The sequence below is a fragment of the Lolium perenne genome, chromosome 2, assembly GCF_019359855.2.
Source record: "Lolium perenne isolate Kyuss_39 chromosome 2, Kyuss_2.0, whole genome shotgun sequence".
In the NCBI taxonomy this organism is placed as follows: Eukaryota; Viridiplantae; Streptophyta; class Magnoliopsida; order Poales; family Poaceae; genus Lolium; species Lolium perenne.
Genome location: NC_067245.2, coordinates 187,066,653 through 187,085,661, shown reverse-complemented (window position 1 = coordinate 187,085,661; position 19,009 = coordinate 187,066,653). Strand labels below are relative to the sequence as shown.

The window sequence follows — 19,009 nt, the reverse complement described above, 5'->3', positions numbered from 1 at the left end:
CAAAATATTAGGAGTTTTGCCCTCGACATGACATATATTTGCTTAATTATATCCCACGCTTAGCATCCCCGCAAAAACATCACACACGGCAACCCCTTATATACAATTAACCTCACTAGCAGATATCATGCACAAATTATTTGCTTAGTAACTGACTACTTCGGTTCTAGGATGAATATCGCAAACAAATCAAGGTTTCACATATTTATAAATATGTGGTGTATATAAATGTAGGGTGTTTTTTTTTGGGTCCATGAGGGCATTCCCATACAAGATTAAGTGCACTAACAAATGTCATGGACAGATTACTTAATAACTCACTACTTCAGTTATAGCATGAATATCTCACACAAATCAACTGTTCGTGTATTTATAAATATGTGGTGTCGAGAACCAACCTGAGGTTGGGTGGTTAGGAGGGTGGTTGTACCCCCAGCCCACCAGAGTTCAAACCACAGGTTTGACATCTGTGTGTCTCATAAAGGCGGAATATTCTTTCAGTGGGAGGCGACGTTCTCAAGGCAATGGTGCCGCCTGTGGTGACTTCGTCAATTTCAAGATCCAATCCGCCGGCTCGGTCTTCCGGAGGTGCTCATAGGGGTAGGGTGTGCGTGTGTGCGTTCATAGGGGTGAGTGTATGCGCGTGTATGTGAGCGCCTGCGTTTGTACTGTGTTTCTCAAAAAAAAAAAAGTGGTGTCAATATATAGCCTTTTTTTGGGACGGGGGTCCATGAGCGCATTGCCGAAAACAACATGACCTACTGATTCCCTGGAAAATAATATAAAAATACTCACATAAATAATTCAATGTCACGTCGTGACATATGTATGATGTGATGGGGTGGCCTATGGAATCACAGCCTCTTGTGATTATTTTGCATTCGAATCTTCTATATGCACCACAAACTCTATTGAAATATTGGTTCATCATTACTTGTGGAAGCTGCTTTGAATGTGCCAGGCCAATGATAACTGTTTTCAGAAGGCAATAAGAGAGTGTGTAGGTTGATAGTATTGTGAGTTGTGTGCGGTTGCCAATTTTCAGAATTCTTTTGTGCTAAATATGCATGTCACATAGCAACATTTAGATATTATATAAGAAGTACGTACACACATATAATTACATAGCTACACACGTTCTGATTGAAGAACTAGTGCACCCACATGAAAACTGATTGGACTGGCCAATTATGCTCAAATACTTATATCAAAACTGGTTTTAGTAATATATATACTATGGTTGTGTTCCAAGACAATGACGGGTCATTATTGTGCCTAATTCTAAAATCTGTGCTTGATGTGAATGGGCAACTGATTATTGGAGGCGACCACACAGCTTGCCACTGCCAGACATGTTGGAGGATAGGGCTGAAGCTTACTTTTGTCTCGATAGCTACATACACTCCACCCTGTACCAGCCATTCGGCCAGTCGATCACCACTGTTCCAAAAACGTCTCCATTAATCGCCAATGCTCTCCTCTGTCTCATATATCTCGTATACATTTCAGGGGAATTTCGACAGTGTAAATTGGCAATTGTATCTTGTTCGGTTGTTCCTCCACCTTTGGGTGCCTGTTTGTGCATTGTTCCTTTATTTATTTTTTGACCTTGACATAAAGGCCTTCAGCATCACTCCAAGATTTTAAGACAAGCACTAGTATCATTGGGGATTCAACACATTTTATCAACTACAATATAGTAGTCCTATCTATGTCCCGAAATATAAGGCCCACATGCTTTTAATTTGGTTTAGTTATTAGTCTAACAACTATATTATAGGGAAACTGCAAAAGGAGGCTCAGCTACATGTAGCTCTTTATATTTAAAAATTTATAAATCATAATTTAGGAAATATAAAACAAAATTATAGATGTAGTCAATGATGAAATCTACAAATGTGCAAAATTTTAATGTGTTTTTTTTTGTATTCTAGGCAACACAAAAATGATAAAATCAGACAGATTTTATAGTTTTAAAAATATGCACTATTCACTATACTTAGATCCACACATTTTCTTACATTTGTGTAGCCTACAATGCAAAGAATTTCACATTGAGAATTTGCACATTTACTGATTTTTTTGTTGGCTATATCGAGAATTTTTTGAAGACTAAAAATATGGTTTCCGATTCAACACATTTTCTCAACTACAATATATTAGTCCTATCTATGTCCCAAAATATAAGGCCCACATGCTTTTAATTTGGTTCAGTTATTAGTCTAACTGCTATATGTTGGAGATATGTCCAAGAGGCAATAATAAAATGGTTATTATAATATATTTTTGTGTTTATGATAATGTTTACATACCATGCTATAATTGTATTAACCGAAACATTGATACATGTGTGTTATGTGAACAACAAGGAGTCCCTAGTAAGCCTCTTAACTAGCTTGTTGATTAATAGATGATTAGTTTCATAATCATGAACATTGGATGTTATTAATAACAAGATTATATCATTATATGAATGATGTAATGGACATACCCAATTAAGCGTAGCATAAGATCACGTCATTAAGTTATTTGCTATAAGCTTTCGATACATAGTTACCTAGTCCTTTTGACCATGAGATCATGTAAATCACTTATACCGGAAAGGTACTTTGATTACATCAAACGCCACTGCGTAAATGGGTGGTTATAAAGGTGGGATTAAGTATCCGGAAAGTATGAGTTGAGGCATATGGATCAACAGTGGGATTTGTCCATCCCGATGACGGATAGATATACTCTGGGCCCTCTCGGTGGAATGTCGTCTAATGTCTTGCAAGCATATGAATAAGTTCATAAGAGACCACATACCACGGTACGAGTAAAGAGTACTTGTCAGGAGACGAGGTTGAACAAGGTATAGAGTAATACCGATGATCAAACCTCGGACAAGTAAAATATCGCGTGACAAAGGGAATTGGTATCGTATGTGAATGGTTCATTCGATCACTAAGTCATCGTTGAATATGTGGGAGCCATTATGGATCTCCAGATCCCGCTATTGGTTATTGGTCGGAGAGAAGTCTCAATCATGTCTGCATAGTTCACGAACCGTAGGGTGACACACTTAAGGTTTGATGTCGTTTAAGTAGATATGGAATATGGAATGGAGTTCGAAGTTTTGTTCGGAGTCTCGGATGGGATCCAGGACATCACGAGGAGTTCCGGAATGGTCCGGAGAATAAGATTCATATATAGGAAGTCATATTCTAAGTTTGGAAATGATCCGGTGCATTTATGGCAGGTTCTAGAAAAGTCCGGAAGAAAGGCACTATGGAAGGTGGAGTCCCGGAGGGACTCCACAAGCTTGGCCGGCCAAACCCTAAGGGAGGAGTCCCAGGTGGGCTCCACCTGAGGTGGCCGGCCAACCCACCTAAGGAAAAGGTGGGAGTCCCACCTTGGGTAGGACTCCCCCCTTGAGTAGGTTTCCCACCTTTGGGAAGTTTTGGTGTTGGGGTCTTATTCGAAGACTTGGACTACAACTCTTGGGGCTTCCACCTATATAATGAGGGACAAGGGGAGGGTGGCCGGCCACTCTAGCCTCCAACCTTGGCTTCCCCCCTTTGTGGCCGGCACCCAAGGCACCCCCTCTCCCCAAACCCTAGCGCCCCTCCTCCACTACTTCTCCCGCATATGCTTAGCGAAGCTCCGCCGGAGATCTCCATCGACACCGCCACCACGCCGTCGTGCTGCCGGGATTCCGAGGAGGATCTACTACTTCCGCTGCCCGCTGGAACGGGGAGAAGGACGTCGTCATCAACACCGAACGTGTGACCGAGTACGGAGGTGCTGCCCGATTGTGGCACCGTCAAGATCTTCTACGCGCTTTTGAAAGCGGCAAGTGATCGTCTACCGCAGCAACGAGAGCCTCCTCTTGTAGGCTTTGGAAATCTTCAAGGGTTAGTCTCGTTCATCCCCTCGTTGCTCCCATCTTCTAGATTGCATCTTGGCTTGGATTGCATTCTCGCGGTAGGAAATTTTTTGTTTTCTATGCTACGAATCCCTACACTATATTATAGAGAAACTGTAAATGGAGGCTCAACTACATGTAGCTCTTTACATTTAAAAAATTATAAATCATTATTTTAGAAAACATAAAACAAAATTATAGATGTAGTCAATGATGAAATCTACAAATGTGCAAAATCTTAATGTGTTTTTTTTTTTGTATTCTAGGTAACACAAAAATGATAAAATCTGACAGATTTTATAGTTTTAAAAATATGCACTATTCACTACACTTAGATCCACACATTTTTTTATGTTTGTGTAGCCTACAATGCAAAGAATTTCATATTGAGAATTTGCACATTTATTGATTTTTATTGGCTATATCGAGAAATTTTTGAAGCCTAAAAATATGGTTCCCTGTTTTTTTAAATGAAGAGCTACATGTAGCTCGGACTCCATTTGTACTCTCCCAATTATATACAATTATCTAATAAAAAATAGGCTTGACATTGAAAACGGAAAGTGCTTTTGGTAAATGAGCACCGGGGCTTCTAGTTTTTTTTATAAAAAGTTAAAAAACAATACTTATGATTCTCCAAAAAAACATACGGAGTATATTAATTACGTGCATACATATACACATTCTGAAGGTATGGTATAAACTTCGGGAGGAAATATTTTGTAGTTTTAGCTATACGAAAAGACAAATTCCTGACAAAAATATGAGTTTGCTATCCTTATATACAATAATAAATTTGGTTTTTTTCTATAGCTTAAAATACTGCGCAATCTCTAACAAAATTTTGCACGATTATTCTGAACATGTGTATATATTCATGGAATTAATATTCTATTTTTTAAATAGAAAAATATAATTTTTTAAAAATAAAAACCCTAATTTGACCACGAACTTGCAAATAGTGAATTTTGGGTCACGAAGTTGCCCCGCGCGACTGTTTTCGCCACTCCATCAAGGTGACCGTTAGTTTGTTGATGTAGCCAATTAATTGTTTTTTTTCTTTGCAAATTGGGCCCTAAAATTTCGTTTTTCCTAATTTTGTAGTCCTTAGTTTGACTTTTTAGGGGGAAATTTGTAATAAAATAATTGGCCACGTCAGAAACTAACAGTGGTCGTGACAGAATGACCAAAACGCTCGCGCGGGGTAACTTTTTGACCCAGAATTCACGATTTGCAAGTTCTTGACCAAAGCGTACATCCAGGGCAACTTCATATACCAAATTGGTGATTTCATCTTTCTAAAAAGCAGGAGCACTGGTGTTCATGTGCATCAAATCTCTTCTCCCATTGAAAAGTGCTTTATAATACGAATCAAGATAACATGAAGCTACATATTAAAGAATAAATTCTTTGTGAACAAGAAAATAGAGATGTTCTCAATCTTGAGGTGGCTGTTCCACAGAGGCGTCCATTGGAAGGTGATTCGTCTTAAACCGTCTTAGATGGGGTGCATCTCAGGTAGACCACCCGGCCTATTTTAAAAGACCGGCTAGTGATGGCCGTGTTGCACTACTGAATCATGCGTGTAAAAATGCTATGTTAGTTCCTAGTAGTCCTTCAGTTCTATCAAAGTTGTCTGAGATTTATCAAAATTTAGATATATTTATATATTTTTCTGTCTAGATAGATTTAAATTTAAACAAATCTTAAACAACTTTCATGAGATGGAGGAAGTAGAAACAATTCGTGTACCTCATGCATAAACTGGGGTTTATAGTTCACATGACATGTCGTTTGCCATTTCATTTGCTAATGGAAGATAGTGAGGCATAAGCCAAAAGGAACACGTAGTATGCAGTGCTAGCTAGCTATGCACCCAAATTAAGACAAAGGAGCTCACTCATGACGACCGGTGGTCCTGCGATCTTGTGAACCGTTGAATGTGCATGCACCTGTTTGGGTTTATTTCTCTCCTAGTAGTCTTTTCAAAGTGAATCCATGATTAGTTAAGATCACTAGCGTATCCATGATTAGTAAAAAAAAGTAAAGGAGAACACACGCTCGTAAAACAATGGCAACTTCTCTACATCATTGTGTAAAAATATTTTTGAAAGGAACATCTCACAGTCCACTAAAACACTCTAAATTTGCCACGACCAAATGGTTTATATATGCAGAGTGTCTCGCACACAAAATTGAGTTTATTTATCTCCTTGTCTTTTCAAAGTGAATCCATGCCTTAACTAGGATCACTGGGCCACTGGGGTATCCATGATTAGTGGAGTAAACAACAATCATAACATGCACCCGCAAAACAAAGACAACTTCCCTACATCATCATGAAATTTTTTTTTTTTGAAAGGAACACCACATAGCCCACTAAAGCACTCGCCAAATTCTAATGGTTTACATGTTTTGAGAGTCACACATGTCAACCACACAATATGGTTTATGTGGGCGTGCCATGCATCCAACGCGACCAGATCATGGAATTTGTATTACGAATATGTGGGTTCGACTGCGGCCAATTTTCCTCGCTCCATGAGACCTTCTCTGACGAACAACTTCTCCTTCGCTGGCTACGATAGCTAGCCGTAGACAATTTTGCTCATTCCATTAGAGCTTTGCCCCCTCCATCTCCTTTATGCATGAGTAGTGGATTTGTCCCTCGGTGGATTGCAAAATAATCTCTATTTAGTGTGCCCCTGATGAAGATGTTTGTTCTCTGGAAAAAAAACTCATATGTGCATGGTGAAAGGCTGAAGGCCATCACTTACCAGTCATTGCAGTCTTTAGCTAGGTTGACATAAACAAATTCCAAATAGATAAATGCCTTTGGCTAATGCCCATTTGCTCTGCAAGGTGTAGTCCTATATATATCAGTGTGATTTTTTTTTTGCGTTAATCGCTTTGCTTGCATGCTTAATGTTGCTGGCAGCAGCAAACTTAGCATATATCTGCCAAACCTCTATCGTGGCACACTTAAGAGAATACACAGTCCACATTGGTTTTCACATGGTAGTCCTAAGGCAGAGTAGACTAGATATTGAGATCAGTATCGGTCGGCTTAATTAATCTTTACTCGCGTAATATTTTTTGTTTGGAAAATTGTATGGACTGAACCTGAAGAAGAATTCTTCAATCGTATAAGAATAATGAGTCGAATTGGTAGTACAGTTGTATGATGCATGCGTACTGAGTGCTCTTTTGTCCTGCCGGAGAGGACAAGAACGCAATGCTCCACCGTGTATCGTACGTGGCACCGGGTAGCTGGCGCTCCGGCGGGCCCAGGTGGACAAGCGGCCACGTGTGAGGCCACAACAGGTTACGCCTGCGGGCCCACAGCATGCTACCAATTGAGGCCAACTCCAGGCCAACTCCAGCCCTCGTCTCCATCTCATCTCGCTGTTGCGGCGACGTCATGGCCCCCCAAAACCGCCCCGCGCACACCGGCATCCTACACAGGAGGTCGCACCGCCGCCCGGCCGTGTATATATACCGGCTGCCCGCCCATGGATTCCTCCATCCGGCTGAAGCTCCCAACCATCGAAAAAGCCTCTGCTTTTCCTCTTCTTTTTGCTGGAAAAGCTAGTTTCTTTCTTTCTTGTGTGTGCACGGACACGGCAGAGATCGATCGATATACTACCTGTAGCCTGTAGGAGAGAGCTCATTGGAAAGCTTCAATCATTTCGTTTCATCTTCTTTAGCTAAGATTCTCCTTCTCTTCTCTTTGCTTGCTTGCCGTCCGTCCATCCAATATATAGCTAGGGGAGCTCGCTAGCTCTCTCGCTGGTTCCAGTTTCCAGCTGAAGCAAAACTAGCCGGTGACCAACACGCGATCGATATATACATGGGGAAGCAGGGCCGCGGCTGCAGCAGCAGGTATGGGTCGGAGCGGCTGCTGTACCCTGTCCAGGTCAACGGCGGCGGCCACGGCGCCGCCGATCACCTCGCGGACCTCGACGAGGAGGACGTCTGGTCGGTGCTCGCCGCGGCGCCTGCGCCAGACTCCGGCAACGGCAACGGCAGGCAGCCCGAGCAGGACCGTCGCGGCGGACGGTGGACCGCGGGGGGCCTGTCGATGGCGTTCGAGGCCACCGCCGCCACGGCACACCACCATCATCGCCCTCACGTGGTGGCCAGCTCGGCGCCGGTGAAGGTGCCCGAGTGGCCGGCTGCCAGGTTCTCGCTGAGCGGCGGCGGCGAGCAACAGCAGCAGCAGCAGTACTACGGCGTGAGCTGCCGCGAGGACGAGGGCGAGTGGGTGGCGCCGCACGAGTACCTCCAGGCACAGAGCGGCGGCCGCGGCACGCCGGCGCCGTCGGTCTTCGAAGGCGTGGGGAGGACGCTGAAGGGGCGCGACCTCAGCCGGGTGCGCGACGCCGTCTGGAGCAGCACCGGCTTCTTCGGCTAGAGCAGCAGCACACCATGCATGAAGCATCCGTCCATTCCATCGTCGTCGTCTCTTCTTCATCAGTTAATCGCTGCCCCGTTAAGCTAGCTAGCAGGGCATGCACTCTGCTTGGATCATTCGTTGTTACTACAGTATGAGAGTTCTCAATTAGGAGCGTGGGAAGAAAAAGATTTTAAAAAAGATTAGCGATTGATTAATTCGTAAATCTCCTGCAGTATGGAGCACCGGATGTAGATGCTGCTAGCTGCAGGGTAGAGTTTTGGGCATGGGGAGAAGAAGCTAGGTTCATCTCCGAACTCGTTTGTATTGGGCTGTGTGCTAGCACCGGATAGCTGCCGATACCGGCCCGATATCGTCAGTTTGTCATCCATGATCGATCAACTTCTCCGGAAAAAAAAATGAAATTCCAATTTGGTTATTATTATGAGCTGAAAGTGATCGCGCTGTTTGTAATCATATGACTTCTTGGATTACTTACTGATGACTACCCGTACTTCGATCATTATTTTTCTTATTTCTCACCGTATTTCCGCTAGAGACCGAGCAGTGGTAGTGGAGTAACTCTCCAGTGCGAGCTCAACTTTAAAATAACAAAGCCACAACGGCCATAGCACATCCATTTGAAGTATTCCTCCCTCTATCTTAGATTTGTCTAATTTTAAATGTATCTATATACTGAATAATGTATAGATACATCCATTTTCTTTGCAAATCTAAGATAATTTTCATGAGATGGAGGGATTATTGTACAAACAATCAAAACCAAGTTTCGCACACACACGATATCATAACAAGTTCAGGCCGACGCCCCAACACACAACCTTACACAAAACAACACGAAAACCGTCCATTGACACAGAGATCACCTCAAGAAGTAACAACCGAGCGGCCCCCGCTCCCGTTACCCCCTGATGACGTTGAGACTCCAAGTACAGAGTGTTGTGTCAGCAGGGTATTTTTCCCACAAGGGTGACTCGAGGGTTTATATAAAACTCTTGGGAAACTGGACAAAGAGTATTCTCTTCTCTCTTCTTCTAGCAATCCTGCAAGTAAAATAAAAGCCTTTTGTCCTCAACTCCACCGTGTGGTTGTCAAGCACAAGGTTTCATGTAAGTAAATAAAACACAAGTAAAAATAAAACAAATAAACTAGATGAAATAAAGTAACTAGGTAAAACTGTAAAGGGGTTGATTGTTTTTGGGGTTTTAGATGCAAATAAGAAAAGTAAATATTTTTGTATTTCGGATTAAAATAGTGTTGCAAGTAGAAAACAAGATAAAAAACAATATAAAGGTGTTTCTTATGATAAAAAGTGGACCGGAGTTCATGAGTTCACTTGACTATTCTCTCTTTTAAGTTGTAGTGGATAAAAAGTAATTCATCAATGAGATATGAGGATGCAGAACAATAACATGAGTAAGATACGTATTCATATGGGCATCATATACTAACATAGAGATGATGCTCTCTTATACTCCATAAGAAAGGGAAAACTCCATGCAATCTTGAATTAAGAATCAACAGAGTATAGCTTTAAGTACTTTGACATGATGTTTAAATATCAAATATGCTACCTTGCGCAAACAAGATAATCACTTTTGTCACGTGACGAACATAGCGCATGCATTCACTTTATCCCTAGTGAGGTAGCAAAAGAAAAGGTAAAACCATAATAGATCATGAATTTGTTATCACTATTCAATCACTAAAACTATGCTACTCCATCTAACACACACATCACCCCACACACTCTCTTGCATAGATGTTGGACCAGAAAAAATACTTAAGAATAGGGTACATAATATGCATCTATCAGTACATCTTACACATAATACGATCAGATCTCATAGCACAATATCATAGAATAAGGATCCACCACATAAGTATTACAAATATGGCCATAATCATGTGAGGCAGCTCATATGGCACTAAGAACTATGAAGAACATGAGAGAAATAGATCAATCTACTACCACAAACCTGTAGTGCAGAGGTGGACTACTCTCCCTTGATAATGCATGGTGATGATGATGAAGACGTTGGAGAAGGTGGAGATCCCTCCGGTGGTGATCCCGGCAGAGTTCTGTAATATCCCAGGTTTAGAGGTTACAAAATGAGAGAACACCAAAATGTGCATTGCATTCATGCATAGAAAATCCGGGGAATTTTCGCGCTTCAAATAAAACTTACCACAGTAACTGAAGTTTCACTTGACTTGCTGGAACTGAAGTAGATCATCAAGTCAAGCGCTATAAACTTCAATGTGATCTTTGCTAAAACCTTGTTTTGGGTAGAGATGATTTGATCTATGGGCTAGATCAAATAGAATTAGTTTTACAACAAATAACATCTTAAGTAAGGGTCAATTACAATATCTTATAAAAGATCTCCACATGGTAATTCTTACAACAACACATTCTTTAAGAATCAAACCCTAATTTGTTAACACTTAAAAGTTATCAACTACCTTTGTGTGTAATTTAATTCACTTCTAAATTTATTAATAAATAAGGTAAATCACAGGGTCTAAAGTGTATAAAGGCCACACATTATTATTTAAATCATAACTTATTAAATATATGGTATATCATAAAACTAAATCCATTTACATTATAAATTATAGTTCAAACTATTTGAATAAAACTAACTATGAGTATTTTTAAACTCATATGATCATGCCTTGGTGAAATCGAACACCAACTATCCAAAATGGAGGAATAACCTTCAACCTTGACCTTTTGACCAATATTATAACATAAATCCAATCATGTATGATGTGGTCCACTATCCACAAGATATTTAGTAACATATGCCTCTTGGCTATCCAAAGATAAATCATATGAGAGGATAAGGATCATGCCACATAGGATGAAAATATCTACATGACTTGCACTCCAAGCCTTGCCACCTCATGCTCAAAGGATTGCTATGGATGAGGGCATGACAACAAGCACCTTACTCATCAAACCAAAACAAGAGTCACCCACCTATGTGTCATGATACTAGAGCTTGCCCAAGCCTATAAAAGGGAGCCACACCCTTCATCCATTTGATCATCTTGTAGCATGATGCAAGGAAACAAACACATAGAGCTACTCCATGCATTAGTTAGGATCAAGATGAAGAAGCTAGGAGGTGGAGGCATACCACAAGATGCAGGTTTATCAGATTTCCAGAAGAACAAGCTACATAAGATACCAAGGTAGAATTCCTAGGCAAATCATATATTTAGAGGACCATATCATCATCTCTTGAGTAGGACCTTAGGAATTTATAAGACATTTAGAAGTGAGAGAGATTATAGATGTGATGACCCACAAGTATAGGGGGTGTATCGTAGTATCTTCGATAAGTAAGAATGTCGATCCCAACGAGGAGCAGAAGGTGTTGACAAGCAGTTTCGATGAAGGATTCACTGTAAATGCTCACAGACAAGTATTCAGGGGGGTTTGATGTAACAGTTGAATAAAGTACGAGTATGTAAAGTGCGAGAGTAATAATTGCAGCGAGTGGCCCAATCCTTTTTAGCACAAAGGACAAGCCGGTTTGTTTACTTATAATGACCAAACGTTCTCGAGGACACACGGGATTTTAGTCTAGTGCTTTCGCTACATACGGCTAAATAATCTTCATTGTTGTGATAAGTGTTGTGTGGGTGAACCTATGCTAATGTACCGCCCTTCCTAGGACTAATACATACTTGTGATTATACCCCTTGCAAGCATCCGCAACTACAAGAAAGTAATTAAGAATTAAATCTAACCACAGCCTTAAACTCTGAGATCCTGCGATCCCTCCTGCATCGATATACCAACGGGGGTTTAGGTTTCTGTCACTCCGGCAACCCCGCAATTGGCAAACGAATACAAGATGCATTCCCCTAGGCCCATAAATGGTGAAGTGTCATGTAGTCGACGTTCACATGACACCACTAGAAGAATAACACCACAACTTAAATATCACACCATTGAATATTACTCAACCATAATTCACTACTAACATTTAGACTTCACCCATGTCCTCAAGAACTAAACGAACTACTCACGAGACATCATACGGAACATGATCAGAGGTGATATGATGATGAATAACAATCTGAACATAAACTTGGTTCAATGGTTTCACTCAATAGCATCAACAACAAGTAGAAATCGATACCGGGAGAGTTTCCCCTATCAAACAATCAAGATCAAACCCAAATTGCTACGGCGGTGGCGGTGTCCAGCGGTGATGACGGCGGTGATGATGGTGGAGATGATGATGATGGTGATGGCGATGATGTCCAGCTCGATGACGGTGTCGATGGCGTCGATTTCCCCCTCCCGGAGGGAATTTCCCGGCGGATTCCTCGCCGCCGGAGAGCTCTTTCTCTCTCAGGTGTTCTCCGCCCCGCAGAGGCGGTCAGAACTCTTCGCGAGGTACCCTCTGTGGCTTAGGTCTTTGGGACGAAGGGTTTGGCGAAGAAAAGGAGGCAAAAAGGGTCGTGGGCCCCCCAGACCATAGGCCGGCGCGGCCAGGGCCTGGGCCGCGCCGCCCTAGGGTGTGGGCCCACCCTGGTTCCTCCTGGCTCCTCCTTCTGGCTTCCTTCGTCATCTTGAAAAATAGGATTTTTGGTATAATTTCCTTCCAGAGTTGATCTTCCGAAATATTGCGTTCTGACAGTGCTTTTTCCAGCAGAATCCTGGCTCCGGTGTTCGATCCTCCAATAATGATGAAACATGCAAAATAGATGAAATAACATAAGTATTGTGTCCCAATATGAAATATATCAATGAATAACAGCAAATTATGATATAAAATAGTGATGCAAATTGGACGTATCAACTCCCCCAAGCTTAGACTTCGCTTGTCCCCAAGCGAACCGAGCTCGATAGACATGACCACATGTTTATGGAGTGAAGAGTCGATGAATAAAATACGGACAAGAAGCATCATATTCATTCACACAGGACATTATAGTAAACAATCTCTTATAACTCATATTGAAACAAGTATAAGGTAATCACAAGTAAAGGTGCATAAGAAATCATAATTGGTGATGGCAAACTTCGTTCTTGGTCAGAGAACAATTAACAGATTATATCTCATTGAGCAGCGCTCCCATGTTAAAGTTTATAAGGCACAACTTGCATACTCAATCATAATGGTTTTCTCATGATCATTGATAACTTGCAAAGCTATATTCATTCAGATAAAACTTGTACTAAACAAAAGAAGAATAAAAGACATGATGTAGCAAATCACAATATAATGGTTTGATCACAACTACTCAAATGCTTGCTTGAGATGGAGGGAAATAGGTTTACTGACTCAACATAAAGTAAAAGACAGGCCCTTCGCAGAGGGAAGCAGGGATTAAATCATGTGCTAGAGCTTTTTCAATTTTTGCAATCATATAAAGAGAATAAAAGTAACATTTTGAGAGGTGTTTGTTGTTGTCAACGACTGGTAGCGGGTACTCTAACCCCCTTGCCAGACAACCTCCTAAGAGCGGCTCCCATATTATTTTCATTTTGTGTGGCACTCCTTCCAACCTTTCTTTCACAAACCATGGCTAACCGAATCCTCGGGTGCCTGCCAACAATCTCATACCATGAAGGAGTGCCTTTTTATTTTAGCTTTATTATGATGATGACACTCCCCCAACCTTTGCTTACACAAGCCATGGCTAACCGAATCCTTCGGGTGCCGTCCATCCAGCACATACCATGGAGGAGTGTCTATTTAGTTTAATCAATTTGGGACTGGGAATCCCATTGCCACTCTTTTTGCAAAATTATTGGATAAGCGGGTGAAGCCACTAGTCCATTGGTGGAAGTTGCCCAACAAGATTGAAAGATAAAACACCACATACTTCCTCATGAGCTATGAAACATTGACACAAATAAGAGATACTAAGTTTTGAATTGTTTAAAGGTAGCACATGAAGTATTTACTTGGAATGGCAGAAAATACCATGTAGTAGGTAGGTATGGTGGACACAAATGGCATAGGTTTGGGTTAAGGTTTGGATGCACGAGAAGTATTCCCTCTCGGTACAGTCTTTGGCTAGCAAGGTTAATTAGCAAGCATAAGAGTCGAGGGAAACAAACAAATATACATGTGATAGAAACAATCATGCATCTTCCTTGTAAGTACAAACAATTTTAACTTCAGAATAATAAGCTATGAGCTAACAAGAAAGACAATGAAACATCTACATGTATTTCTCTTTTCTATTTAAACCTCAAAGTGTTGTTGCTATTGACCAATGCTAAGTTTGCCAAAACCAAATAGATTTATTCAATGCTCCCAAAGTGATACCAATACTAACAACAAGGTGAATCATATAGTAGAGATTGCAAACTAAAATAAGATGTGCAACATGTAAATGATAAGACTTCTCATTAATATTCCATAACGATAACTCACACCAAGGGATACATAGATAACCAAATAAAGGAGAGATACTTCCAAATGCAACCCATCTTATATGATAACTTCCCTACTCATGATATGATACTACTTGACAATAAAAGTAAAAGGTAGTGATAATGTGATACCGCGGCACTCCCCCAAGCTTGGAACAAACCAAGGGGATGCCAATACCGATGATGAATTACTCCTTTGGCGATGATGGTGATGAACTCCTCCCGAGCTTCTTAATAAGCTCCTTCGTCTTCAGTTTCTCAGCTTGACAATTCTGCACTAAGATTCGAAGAGATTCATTGTTATCCGGTTGGCGATGACGACCTTGTGACGCGAATCGAGTGGTATTCAATCATTCTTCGGAGACGGCAATTCTCCTCCTGGAGTATCTCCACTTCTCTTCGTAGAGCCCGATATTGATCACAAAACTCATCGGTAATCCGTATGACTTCTTCCATCATGGGGAAAGAGTCGAGGCTAAGAGCGGGTGGTAAAGGTCCCTGCAGGTTATGAGAAAAAAAACGTCGAGTGTCAACAGATCCCACCAAGATTTGCTTGCTTCCTCCGGCTTGCTGCTCTTGTCTTGATGGCACCTCCTTCTCTTCCTCCAAAAGCCCCTTGCCCTTGTTGTTGGAGGCCATGGTGCTTCTAAACCGAAAACAGATCCTGGCAGAAACAGCTCGAAACAAAACACGTCGAGAAAACGATATACGGACCTCCAGGGCTCCGGGATTATATAGCAAAATTTTTCTCGTCAAAGGAAAGCACCAGATCGAACCCGAGTCGGAAAGGGGCGACGAGGCGCCAAACCATAGGCCGGCGCGGGCCCAGTCAGGCCGCGCCGCCCTATGGTGGCACCCCCTCGTGCGTCCTTTCCACTCCGTTTCAACTCGTAATTTCTCATATTTTCCAAAAACAGCAAAAATATAGTTCGGAAAGTAAATTGCGTACTTTTCATTACCAAGATCTTGTTACCTATTCGAAGTCGAGTTCTCGCGGACCGTCAATTTGCCCTTTGATGTAGGCCTCCTGGTGTTTCCACTTGAATAATATCAACATCAACATTATAAGAATCACCCGAGATATAATGCTTGAGTCTTTGTCCATTCACCACTTGCGTAGCATTGCCTTGGAGAGAGCTAATTTTGATTGCTCCTGAACGATACACCTCCTCGACAACATATGGTCCTTCCCATTTCTAGAGTAATTTCCCTGCAAAGAATCTGAGACGAGACCGATACAATAGGACTTTATCCCCAATATTAAATTCTCTTTTGATGATCCTCCTATCATGCCATTTTTTAACTTTCTCTTTAAAGAGTTTAGCATTTTCATAAGCTTCACTTCTCCATTCATCTAGAGAACTCAATTGCAACAACCTCTTATCACCAAAGAAGTTTAGGATCTTTATTTAATTCTCTAATGTACCTCAATAAGCTTTGTGCTCTAGTTCTAGAGGTAAATGACAAGCTTTCCCATAAACCATTTTATAAGGTGACATTCCCATAGGATTTTTATAAGCAGTTCTATAAGCCCAAAGTGCATCCTTCAATTTACTAGCCCAATTCTTTCTAGTTTTATTAACGGTCTTTCCCAAAATAGATTTAATCTCTCTATTTGATAATTCTACTTGACCACTAGTTTGAGGATGATAAGCAGAAGCAATTCTATGATTAATACCATACTTAGCAAGAGTTTTTCTAAAACCTCCATGAATAAAATGAGAACCTCCATCACCATAATATATCTAGGTACTCCAAATCTAGGAAAAATAATATCTAAGAGCATTCTTAAAGAGGTCTCACCATCAAGACTTTTTGTAGGTATAGCTTCCACCCATTTAGTAACATAATCAACAAGAACAAGTATATGAGTGTTACCTTCAAGACGGAAAAGGTCCCATGAAGTCAAATCCCCAACAATCAAACGGTTCAATAACAAGAGTATAATTCATAGGCATTTCATTGCGTCGGAGATATTACCAACCCTTTGGCATTCATCACAAGATAAAATAAACTTTCTCGCATCTTTGAAGAGAGTTGGCCAATAAAAACCTGATTGTAAAACCTTTTGCGCGGTTCTTTCTCCAGTGATGTCCTCCATAAGCACTACCATGACATTTACTCAATATTTCTTGTTGTTCATACTCAGGAACACATCTTCGCATAATACCATCCACTCCTTCTTTATATAAGTGTGGGTCATCCCGTAAATAATACCTCAAGTCATAAAAGAATTTCCTCCTTTGCTGAGCTGAAAAGGTTGGAGGCAAGTACTTGGAAACAATAAAGTTAGCATAATCAAGATACCAAGGACTGTCTCGCGAGCTCACCTTTATTACAGCCAATTGTTCATTTGGAAAACTATCATTAACAGAATGATCATAAGCAATATTTTCCAATCTAGACAAATTATCAGCAACAGGATTATCAAGACCTTTCCTATCTACAATATGTAGATCAAATTCTTGCAAAAGAAGTACCCATCTAATAAGCCTCGGCTTAGCATCTTTCTTTGTCATTAGGTATCTAATTGCGGCATGATCGTGATGAATAGTAACTTTTGAATCAACAATATAAGATCTAAATTTATCACAAGCAAAGACTACAGCTAATAATTCCTTTTCAGCTTGTAGCATAATTTCTTTGAGCAGCATCAAGAGTTTTACTAGCATAATGAATAACATTCAGTTTTTTATCTACTCATTGTCCAAGAACAAACAGCCTAAAGAAACCACTAGCATCACACATAATTTCAAAGGGTAAGTTCCAATCGGGAGGTTCAACTATAGGAGCAGCTTGTTAAGGCTTTCTTAAGAGTTTCAAAAGCTTCCTTACAATCATCATCAAAAACAAATGGTACATCTTTTTGAAGAAGATTAGTAAGAGGCTTTGAAATCTTGGAGAAATCTTTAATAAATCTCCTATAAAACCCAAAGATGACCAAGAACACTACGAATACCTTTAACATCCCTCGGATAGGGCATCTTCTCAATTGCTTCAACTTTAGCTCTATCAACTTCAATACCTCTCTCGTAAATTTTATGTCCCAATACAATTCCTTCATTAACCATAAAGTGGCATTTCTCCCAATTAAGAACAAGGTTAGTTTCTTCACATCTCTCGCAAAACTTTATCAAGGTTTCGCAAGCAACTATCAAAAGAATTCCCATAGACGGAAAAATCATCCATGAATACCTCTACAATACTTTCACAAAAACCATGAAAAATAAAGACATGCATCTTTGAAAAGTAGCAGGAGCATTACATAAACCAAAAGGCATGCGTCTATAAGCATAAGTTCCATAAGGACAAGTAAAGGTGGTTTTCTCTTGATCTTTAGCTTTAACAACAATTTGTGAAAACCTGAATAACCATCAAGAAAGCAAAAATGAGTATTTTTAGACAATCTTTCTAGCATTTGATCAATAAATGGTAAAGGGTAATGATCTTTCTTAGTAACTTTATTAACTTTTTCGAAAATCAATGCACATTCTATACCCTACAACTACTCTTTGAGGAATGAGCTCATCATTATCATTAGGCACAACAGTCATACCTCCTTTCTTGGGAACGCAATGCACTGGGACTAACCCATCTACTATCAAAGAATAGGATATATAATACCAGCTTCAAGAAGTCGTAATACCTCATTCCTTACCACTTCCTTCATCTTCGGAATTAGACGACGCTGAGGTTCAACAACAGGCTTTGCATCATCTTCCATATTAATAGCATGTTGGCATATAGACGGAGAAATCCCCTTCAAATCATCAAGAGTGTAGCCAATAGCGCCTCGATGCTTCTTCAATATTTCCAATAACCTTTCTTCCTCAATCTCTGAAAGCTTAGAACTAATAATAACAGGATATATTTTCTTATCATCAATATGAGCATATTTAAGATTATCAGGTAAAGGCTTTAAATCAAAAACAGGATCTTCCTTTGGTGGCGGTGTTGTACCCAAATCTTCCACCGGTAAATCATGCTTGAGAATAGGTTGGCGAAGAAAAATTTCCTCAAGCTCATCTCTTTCTTTCCTAAAAATTTCGCTCTCGCTATCCTCCAAATGTTGCTGCAAAGGATTATTAGGAACAAGAACAATAGATGCACATTGCTCCATTTTAAAATCATTACTAGGCAAATCAGCTTTATAAGGAGTTTTAGTAAATTTAGAGAAGTTAAACTCATAAGATTCACCAGCGAATTTAGTCAAAATTTTCTCTTTCTTGCAATCTATAATAGCTCCACAAGTATTTAGAAAAGGTCTACCAAAAATAAT

At 40.5% G+C, this 19,009-nt stretch overlaps 1 protein-coding gene across 1 annotated transcript; it reads left to right on the top strand.

Moving 5' to 3' along the window:
- The first annotated feature begins 7,417 nt into the window (after positions 1-7,417).
- Positions 7,418-8,755, top strand: LOC127334139 (protein S40-6). The gene has a single exon (XM_051360560.2). It carries the CDS (start codon positions 7,758-7,760, stop codon positions 8,319-8,321), a length of 564 nt encoding a protein of 187 aa, XP_051216520.1. The 5' UTR covers positions 7,418-7,757; the 3' UTR covers positions 8,322-8,755.
- Positions 8,756-19,009: the final 10,254 nt, after the last annotated feature.